The following is a 10872-nucleotide window of genomic DNA, read 5'->3' on the forward strand; positions in this document are numbered from 1 at the left end:
TATTTAATTTATGCATCCATAAACTTTTTGATTTGTTAAAAAGAACATTAAAAAAACATATATATTTTTTTATAAAAATTAAAAATATTTTACCCGTTGTACAGCACAGTAAAGTAGCTAGTGGAGTCTACAACACGTCGCTGCATGGAACTTCTGGTAAAGGGTCTGCATCGACTTTACATTTTTCCACGTTTTATATAATAGATTTTGTTAAGTTCTAATAATATTTATATTTTAAGCTCCAGGTCTTCTCACTGAAAGACTTTAGATTTTGTAAAGTTTAAGTACTAATTTTGTTTGTTGACGTTGAAGTTTTGTTCTTTATCTGTTAGTGTTAGGAGTTTACTTAGTTTATTGCCCAATAAACATGAACATGTAATGGTTACTCAGTTTCTTCAATCTTTCATATCAGCATAAGTCATTTTCACTGAAGTTTGTTTTGCAGCTTCTGGGTGCTCAACTTTCCCGTCATTTTCTTCTCTGGGTGAGTGTGCTTTCTAAGTTTTAGCTCTATTTGAAAACATTTTGACAAGCTTTTAGTCAATTTTAAGCATATTATGATTAATTGCTTGGAAGGTACTTGAACATTGATTTGTCAATATGTGTTTTCAATTTATGAATGTTAATTTCTCTCATAAATTCTGCGAAACTTCTGAAGATTTTGGAATTTTGGGGTAGATGTTTTGGAGAAAGTAATTTCACTTGCCTGTTTCGACTGCGTTGATCCTGCTTCGTGATTTTCAATTTGTTTGACGAAATGCCTGAGAGAGGAAATTAATACTCTCTTCACTTGTCAAAGAGGTTATGGGATAAGTGTGGTCGTACTGCTTATTTCGTTGGTTTCATGCACTTGAAATTTTGAACTCGGTCATCAGTATTGCTAGAGGTCTCTTGCCAGCTTAACCTTTTAGGTTGAGTGGCTCTTTGATACCTCAATACCACTGGCCTAATTGATGGTAATAAGTTGTGTCCACGATTGTGAAGATCAAGGGCTGAATCTTCTGTTACAAGTCTAAAGGATCCGAGTCTGATTGAGAAGCAAGCACAAGGGGCACCCTGATTCACAAAGTAGAAAACTTGAATATCGATCGATCATTAAAAACACTTGTTTGAACTGGTATTGTTCTTGTCCTTATTGAACAGACTATATGATCAATGGAAATACCACTGAAACTTGGTTAATTGTCCGTGCATTACACAAGTCAAAGATGAAGACACAAATGGAAAGTGTGAAAAGGAAACGGGGAGGAAATTGGGTGGATAAGTGGAAGCTATACGAGTCATATGATGATAATATACAATTATGGATTAAATGCATGGATTAGTTCAACATTTGTTTGTCACGGAATCATTTCAACTTAAATATTTAACTTAAATATTTAAGATAAATTTTGATATCATATCAAATAAATATCCTAATTTAAAAGTTAAATGAAAATATTTGGATTTGAAACTTGCATAAATCTAAATTAACCTGTGTTAAATCTTATCAAATATAATAGACATAATATGACCACTTGGTCACAAGACTATGATATTAAATTGAAGGATCATTCCAACCCGTAAGCTTGAGCTATTAGATAAAATTTTAAGTTATGATTTATATTATTCTTTAAAATATTTAACAGAACGGTTTCATATGTTTTTGCTTTTGAGTTTGCGGTGAAAACAAACGCAACAAGGTGTTTGATAACAAATCAAATTGCGTTTTGTACTGCGGGGCCACTAAAAAATTGAGTTTGAAACGCAATTTTTGTGCAACAGTTTTTACATGCTTTTTTAACTGAGTTTCGTAAAGTCCTATTTGTTTTTACGTTTTAAAAGTGCTTTTAAAAAAAATTAAAATTTTTTATTTTTTTATTTGCTTCAAATTAATATATTTTTGGTATTTTTAGATCATTTTGATGCGCTGATATCAAAAATAGTTTTTAAAAAATAAAAAAATTATTATTTTGATATATTTCCAAGTAAAAAACACTTTGAAAAGCAATCGCAACCACACTTTTACCAAACATTTTATACATGTTTTTTACCACACATAAACTTCAACCATAATTTTTATCAAATACATATCTAAATTCAACTACCATAGCTAATTTTTTAAAAACTTATTTTTCTTAAATCACAACCATAAAAAAAACAAACAAACACACTCTAAATTACTAAATGTTGCGGAAATTTCTGTATTGGCCACCTTGAAAATAATTGAGGTATAGGGTGACATGATTATGACGCATTTTTTTTAGTGCTGAATGACAGCAGCTTGCGTCTATATATTTCTCGATGTGCAGGGGTGGTATTCATGCTACTGCTTGTTTCGCATCTGAGAGAAAACTTTGAAAGAGTTGGTACTGAGGAAAAAATCCAAAATGTACAATTCTTCAACTGGAAATTCTATGTTATGTAGAGATTTCATGCGGCCTAGGATTATCCAGGCCAGTTTGAAAACCCAGAAGGAGGGAATTGCTGGCAATACAAAGGTACCCCGCAACGTCAACATGGAGAAGTTACGTAGTGGCTATCTGTTTCCTGAGATCTCAAAGCGTGAGGTTCAACACATTGAGAAGTATCCCGATGCAAAATTGATAAGCCTTGGAATTGGGGATACCACAGAGCCCCTACCGGATATCATAGCTTCAAGCATGGCAAATTATGCACTTTCACTTTCGACGGCAGAAGGTTATAGAGGGTATGGAGCTGAACAGGGCAACAAAGCCTTGAGGAAAGCTATTGCAGAAACATTTTACAAAGATGTTCAGATAAAGGAAACAGAAGTTTTCGTGTCGGATGGCGCACAGTGTGATATTACTCGCCTTCAGCTGCTCCTCGGTTCCAATGTGTCAATAGCCGTGCAGGATCCATCCTTTCCAGCCTATGTAGATTCAAGTGTCATAATTGGTCAAGCTGGTTATTTTGAAGATAAATCTCGGATGTATGGGAACATTGAGTACATGAAATGTGTTCCCCAGACTAACTTTTTTCCTGACTTGGCTAAAACTTCACGATCTGATATAATTTTCTTTTGCTCTCCGAATAATCCCACCGGACATGCAGCAACGCGACAGCAGTTGGAGCAACTTGTGAAGTTTGGTAAGGAGAATGGATCGATCATAATTTTTGACTCTGCCTACGCAGCCTATATCACTGATGATTCTCCTCGGTCGATCTTTGAAATTCCTGGGGCAAGAGAGGTTGCGATTGAAGTTTCATCTTTCTCTAAATTCGCAGGGTTCACAGGCATTCGTCTTGGCTGGACAGTTGTTCCTGAAGAACTGTCCTTCTCAAATGGTTTTCCCGTAATAAATGACTTCAATCGCATTGTATGCACCTGCTTCAATGGAGCATCAAGCATATCTCAGGTTGGTGGACTGGCATGTCTTTCCCCAGAGGGTTTCGCAGCTGTGTGTTCCATTACTGACTACTACAAGGAGAACGCAAAAATACTGCTCAACACTTTTGCTTCTCTTGGTCTAAAAGTATATGGTGGTAAAAATGCTCCTTACCTCTGGGTACATTTTCCTGGTTCAAAATCTTGGGATGTATTTACTGAGATTCTGGAGAGGACTCATATAATAACTGTTCCAGGTTCTGGTTTTGGTCCAGCAGGTGAAGAGTTCATGAGAGTTAGTGCTTTTGGACACAGAGAGAGTATCCTGAAAGCCGCGAGGAGGCTGGAAAACCTTTATTTGTAGAAAGGAAAAACTCGATGGTTTCTGCCTCGTCTATCTATAAATATCAAAGCACTTTTTTTTCAGTTTACCATATTATTGGCTCGGAAATCCTCCATTTGCATGGGATATAGAGACTCTATAGTCTTTTATATCATGCAGGCAGCTGATTAATGTTCTTGTTTTTCACCTTGTTTGTAGAACTGGGAATTAATAAGGCAGCTCATTTCATGGCTTCGCAGGTGGATAGAGATACAAATGTAGTTGCGTTCTTGAATAATCATCTTTTGTTTTCGAGGATTTGCAGTGATTTTGTATCTTTGCTGTACTGCCTTGTTCTTGATGAAATGAAAACTCCGCTATCAGTTTCCTCTCGTTAGGAGGCTTCTACTCCTGTCTTCTTGTTCTTCTTCCTTCTTCTTCTTTTTTTTTTAAATTTTTTTTTAATTTTATTTTAGTGAATTGTGAAAATTCTCGGCTAAACGTTTGGTTAATATCTCGAATAAAAATGCATAGGAATCTAGGTAAAATTATAAATAGATTTTTTAAAATATTTAAGAAATATTTTTTTATATATTTAACAAATGAAGTGGTGAGCAATCTTTACATATGAGATCTTTTGTTAAGTAAGGATAATTTTTATTTTTTAAAATATATTTTATTTATTTATGGGGTTTTTTTTATCAAGTAAAGGCCTTAGACCATTGCTTATATGTTCTGTCAACTCCGTAAATATAATTTCTATTTATTTTTTTAACTAAATATATTTTTATTTTTATTTTCTTTGTTTTTATACCAACACAGTAATCCAACAACAACTTGATTTTTGTCTTTAAGGCAACCGGGCCAGAGAAAAAAAATTGGATTCATAACAATTTGGATTTAATTGCTTATAAATACAATTTCAAAGCACATAGTTTTTCCTTTCTTTTTGTTTTTTTTTATTATTAATTTTAATTTTCTTACCTAGTTTACTGTGGCCCACAGAATAATGTCAATTGAACACTTAATAAAAAGATCGATAATAAAGTAATTGATTTAATTTGACTTTTCAAATAAAGATTAATTATTTCATATTTAGTGTATGGAGTTTTTTATTTTTTATTTTTATATTTACATGTTCTTACTTCTATTTTTGCTATCGTCAGTGCGTGTGAGCTTGCAGATTATTTCTAACACGTGTGTCCAATGTGCATGAACTTTCCCTTTATTTCTAGATAAGAGCTTGCATTTTTATTTTCTTTTATTTGAATGTTTTTTTTCCTGTCCAAGTGCTTGAATTTAGAGGTGAATAAAAAAACTAATTAAATTAAGAAAACTGGAAAAAAATAATTTAAAAAACTAAATTGTAAAACAAACTAATTAAATCGGTTAAAATTTTAATTTTTTATTTTTGATTAAATAAAGTGATCAAAACCTCCATCTTCTACCGTTCTCGCAACATTAGTCGGTTTTAATTATGACAATTAGTTGATAAAGTCATAATTTAATGTTTAATGACAATATTGGTTAGTACGGTTGCTTAATCCTCTTCTTATATTTTCTTCCATTTCTGCCCTGGTTTCCTCGTGACGTGTGCCGTTTACTCACGGGTGCCTGATTTTTCAATTTTCAACTCTCTTTGCAAGGGTCTGTTACACGTGTACGGATCCTGTTGCTGCCACACGTTCTACGGCCTCCACACCATTGCGTTTGATTTCTCGGTACACGTCACTTCGTTTGTGTACTAGGATGTATAGTCGACCCGGTTATTTGCTGATCCCAAACTCAGCTCGCACCGAATGTTTTTAGTAAATTTGAATATTAACCGAGCCAAAGCCCGGGTATCCCACCTTTATCGACACAGAATATTTTTTTTTATTTTTTAAAGAACATTTCATTTTAATTTAAAGGTTTGAGTTCTCAATGTGTATTTAATAATGCGTGGATATTGTTATTCAAATATATTTTTTAATTTAAAATTCTCAATAATGCATTTTTATTTTCTTCTATTTGAATGTTTTTTTCCTGTCCACGTGCTTGAATTTAGAGGTAAGTAAAAAAAACTAATTAAATTGAAAAAATAAAAAAAATAACTTAAAAAACTAAATCGTAAAACAAATCGATTAAAATTTTAAAAAAATCAGCCGTTTCGGTTCGGTTTCGGTTTTATAAGTAAAAAACTGAAAAAACCAAATTGAATCGAAAAAATCCAGAAAAAAACCCAGCCAAACCAAAAAACTGAGCCAAACAAAAAAAATTGAGCCAAACAGGTTTGAACTGCTTTTTGTTCTAAAAAATCAAACCAAATTGAAACCAGTCGGTTTGAACTGGTTTTAATTTTTTAAAAAAAAATTATTTATTTATTTTTTTTAATAAAAACTAAATCAAACTAAAAATAATCACTTCTAATTAAAAAAAGTTCAGTATTGTTATTTTTTGTTCAAGTTGGACTTTCAAAACTTTATCAATTGAATGCTTCTAATTTTAAAAGGTAACAGGTGTAGACTTCCTGTCCTTATGTAGGTCATATCCAACCAAGTCAAAATAATAATTTATTTAAGTTAAAATTGAGTAAAATAAAAGCAACTTGTCCAAAAAAAAAGGCTCAAATTAAATTAATTTCCTCGTTTTCTCACAATCCCCACAAATCTCCACCTCTAACCTCCAAAAAAATAACATAATTAATTATTTTTATAGAATAAGAATTTATTACACAGCAAAGCTATGTATTTTTTCTTGTTTTTACACCTCAACACACATGGATATAGATCATTCACGCGTTTGTGTTTGGAAAGTGATTATAATTGTTTTTTAAAATATTTTTTATTTGAAAATATATTAAAATAATATTTTAAAATAATATTTTTGATATCAGCACATCAAAATGATATAAAAATTAAAAAATATTAATTTAAAATAAAAAAATTAAAATTTTTTTAAAACACTTTTAAAAAACAAAATTAAATAGGGCTGAGTCAGTTTATTAAAAAAAAATCCATACCGAGCATCATCATGACAATATTGTTTTTCCTCTTTTTTTATTCTGATTTTCTCATCAATTCAATTATGCTCCCACAATAATGTCAATTGGACATTTAATGAAAATATCATTAATTAACTAGTTATTTTAGTTTTATTTTTTATTTATTTATGAAGTATAACCTACAGAGGACGTAGAGACAGTAAAGTGTACACATGTTAACTTTTATAATTATAAATATTCAATTGGTAAATTTTAAAAAATACAAATCCTCGAATAAAAAATAAAATCACGTACTCTCAAATTAAAAAATAAAAATACAAAAACTCGATTATAAATAAAATAAAAAATAATCATGCACACTTATCGTATATATTAGATCGATCTCACATGCCAATTTAATGAAAAAATATATAGTTGACGAGGAAATATAATAGATGCATTTGATTATAAAATTTTTAAATTTCACGTTGTAGAGACACTCACATATAAAAAATATAGAACGTCAAATGACTCAAATCTCTAATATTCTCTGTGAAATATAAGCTATCCAAGAATGCAAGGTAGATATTTGTTAGCTTTTAAAATTAAAAGCACTCAATTGATAATTTTTTTTAAAAAAATTATATATAATAAAAAATGAAAGTAATTTGAAAAAAATAGCCCCACCAGAAGACATGATCCTCCTTTAACTTCCTGACACTAGCATTCAGGGATGAATAAAAAAATCAAAAAATTAATTAAATAGAGAAAACTAGAAAAAAATAACTAAAAAAATTAAACAATTAAAAAAACCCGATTAAACTGATTAGAATTTTAAAAAACCAACCGGTTGGTTTTGGTTTTATAAGTCTGGAAAAAAAACCGAACCGAACCCAAACCCAAAAAATCGAGTCAAATAAAAAAAACCCGAGCCAAACCGAAAAACTGAGACAAACTAATCCAAACCAGCATCGAGATGAATATATTTCTAAAAATATCATTGAGCATTAAAAAGTATAGATAAAAATTTTGTGAAATATATAAAATAGTTTTAAAATACATGTAAATCCAATGATACATTTTTCAAGATTTTCAAATTCTATATTTATCTCTATCCCTTGCTATTTATATTTATAGAGAAATTATTAGATATATCATGCTCTTCCCTCCCACCTAAATATGGATCCCATTATTAAAAAAAAATTACGTGGGAGAGGAGTGTATAGTTATACTAAATAATTTTTCTTTAGTTAAAAATTAATGAAATTAATTTTATCACTCCACTCAATAAATGAATAAAAAAGAAATTATTTTCATCATGGACCAATCCACTCAAATGGGCTTTTCTTCCATACCCACAAACCCAAATTCATGGCTACAATTTCAAAACCCTAACACAACCACCCTTAAAGCTTTAACCCATCCTCCTATATGTCCTCTGGTAAACCCTATTCCTTATTTCTTGAGTCTCTAACTCTAACACTTCGGCAGCCGCTCACTTCACACACAACCACCACGAATGGGTCGCGTAATTCGTGCCCAGCGTAAGGGAGCTGGCTCTGTTTTCAAATCCCACACCCACCATCGCAAGGGTCCGGCAAGGTTCAGGTCTCTGGACTTCGGTGAAAGAAATGGTTACTTGAAAGGTGTTGTCACCGAAATCATTCATGACCCGGGTCGTGGTGCCCCATTAGCCCGAGTTACGTTCAGACATCCCTTTAGGTATAAGAAGCAGAAGGAGCTTTTTGTCGCTGCTGAGGGTATGTATACTGGACAGTTTGTGTATTGTGGAAAGAAGGCTAACTTGATGGTTGGGAATGTCTTGCCTCTGAGATCTGTTCCTGAAGGAGCTGTTGTTTGTAACGTGGAACATCATGTTGGAGACCGTGGTGTTTTTGCTAGAGCTTCCGGGGATTATGCTATTGTTATCAGTCACAATCCTGATAATGATACCACCAGGTATTACCCAACCTCTTTAGTTGTTTTTTTAAATTATTTCGTGGGTTCGTTTCATTTTCTGATTTTATTGCCGGGTTTGAGTTTGACGATGTTTGATAATAAATATGTTTTGGATCTGAATTGGGTTTTTGTGTTTTTGGTTGTAATGAACTGAGAAGCTGCTTGTGTAAAGGTTATAACTTGGGTTGAGAAAGATGGTTAAAGTGGGAATGGTTTAGTGTTTTGATTAATTAGCTCAGATATTTTGTTGACAATAGAATTGATTTTTTTCCCTATGAACTTGCAGTATCTGTCTGGTTTCGAAATGAAACTGTATCATTGTTTATTTTGTTTTTGCTATACTGCTAGTGTATTCTACATCTTGAAAGGTTATGTTTGTATTGTTATTGGTCCGTGGATTGCTGTGTAGTGATTAGAGTGTATAAGGATTTGAATATGTGGTTATGTGTAGTGTAATGGGTTTTGCATGACGCTGGTGAACCTTTTTCCTCAAAATTTAGCTTGCTGATTTTACTTGCAGACTTACAAAGATGAACACATGCAATTTTATGACTTGTTTTTTAGATCCAGCATCTAATTGATTTGAAATAATGTATTCTGATTGCTGGTTTTGAATTGTTTTATCAGTGGAATGATGCACATGTAATGTTTTTTATGTCAAGTTTTTTCGTTGTTTTGAACTTCGTGGTAGCCTATGTTTCATTTCGCTGCAGTGGTCTGAGTTAAATAATTCTGCCATGATGACTATCCTTTGTTTGCAAAGGACATGTTTTTGTTTTCGAGCTTGTAGATTTGTATGATTTTGATTATCTTGTTAATTTGACAAGATTGGTGACACAGATGCATGCCACCATGCCAGTAGTTGAATTTTTTAGCATATTTGCCTCTCTGTATGTAAGATGGTTTTGCTAATTATATGTTGGGATTATTCCTTGCAGGATCAAGCTCCCATCTGGCTCCAAGAAGATCGTTCCAAGTGGCTGCCGTGGAATGATTGGACAGGTTGCAGGTGGAGGAAGGACCGAGAAGCCCATGCTGAAGGCTGGTAATGCTTACCACAAGTTCAGGGTGAAGAGGAACTGCTGGCCTAAGGTGCGTGGTGTGGCTATGAATCCTGTTGAGCATCCTCATGGTGGTGGTAACCATCAACATATCGGTCATGCTAGCACAGTCAGGCGTGATGCTCCTCCTGGTCAAAAGGTTGGTCTCATTGCTGCTAGGAGAACTGGTCGTCTTAGAGGACAGGCTGCTGCCTCTGCCGCCAAGGCTGACAAGGTTTAATGATTTTCATCTGCGTCATTGTTTTTGGTTATTGTCACTGCCTGTTAGGTTATTTCAGCACTTCCTGGGATGTTTCTAAAGAAAGTTTTGTTTGGATATTCAAGTTTCAGACGGCATTTGTTTCCCACTTTTTAAGTAATAGATATTTTGAATTTATGCTCAAGTTGGATTTTAAATTCTCTTCCTTGCACCTTATCGTATGTAATTATTGCTAGAGTTTCACTCTGCAACTCAACCAGTCTGATTAGAATTTTTTCTTGAGGTCTGGTCATCTAGGGAACACTGTACGGTGATATCCGTGGGTTGTGGTTGCCGCACGGTAACTGTAACCCCAACCCTGCGATGGTGGTTTTCTATCTCTTTTAGTTCCCCCAGCATAAATGACTGAGGAAAAAACAGTAATCACTTGCTCTTATCAACCCTCAGCACAGCCATACCTGATGTAGGGTCTATTTGGGAATTTGGAATGTTGTTTTTTAAATTGTTATATTTACTTATAAATATATATTAAAAAAATCTTTTAAAAAAATCTTTTTATTAAAAAAGGTATTTTTAACATTGATATGTTAAAACAATTTAAAAAAATAAAAGGAATCTTAAAAATAAAAGTAAAAATTTTAAAAGTGTTGTTGAATAAACGGAGATGTAGAATAAGAGCCAACATAGCCAAGCTTGGATTTAAGAATGGTTGTTTTCACAGTCCAACTATAACTTTAATAAAAAACAATTTTCCTTGTATCTATTTTGAGTTGTTTTCCTGTATTTTTGGAATAATAGTGTCAAAATAAATTTTTAAAAATAAAAAAATTATTTTAATATATTTTCATAAAAATAACATTTTAAAAAATAATTTTTGTGACAATCTCAAACACGGGTAGAGTAAGGAAGAGTTTGCTTTTGGATTATACTTTTGAAAATTCTTATTCTTATTTTTTGTAAAATAAAAAATATTTTAAAAAATAATTTTTATCACATTATTAAACACACTTAAACAGTTCCCTGTAAAGAAATCCTTTTGAA

General features: G+C 32.3%; 2 protein-coding genes across 2 annotated transcripts; both read left to right on the forward strand.

The window, feature by feature from the left end:
* The first annotated feature begins 2334 nt into the window (after positions 1-2334).
* LOC133672636 (aminotransferase ALD1, chloroplastic-like) lies at positions 2335-4042 on the forward strand. Its single transcript, XM_062093107.1, has one exon. It carries the CDS (start codon positions 2370-2372, stop codon positions 3690-3692), a length of 1323 nt encoding a protein of 440 aa, XP_061949091.1. The 5' UTR covers positions 2335-2369; the 3' UTR covers positions 3693-4042.
* Positions 4043-8020: 3978 nt separating this feature from the next.
* On the forward strand, positions 8021-10015 carry LOC133672639 (large ribosomal subunit protein uL2z). Its single transcript, XM_062093111.1, has 2 exons — positions 8021-8571; positions 9510-10015. The coding sequence occupies exons 1-2, from the start codon at positions 8132-8134 to the stop codon at positions 9850-9852; spliced, it is 783 nt and encodes a 260-aa protein (XP_061949095.1). The 5' UTR covers positions 8021-8131; the 3' UTR covers positions 9853-10015.
* Positions 10016-10872: the final 857 nt, after the last annotated feature.

The sequence above is a fragment of the Populus nigra genome, chromosome 14 (assembly GCF_951802175.1).
Source record: "Populus nigra chromosome 14, ddPopNigr1.1, whole genome shotgun sequence".
In the NCBI taxonomy this organism is placed as follows: Eukaryota; Viridiplantae; Streptophyta; class Magnoliopsida; order Malpighiales; family Salicaceae; genus Populus; species Populus nigra.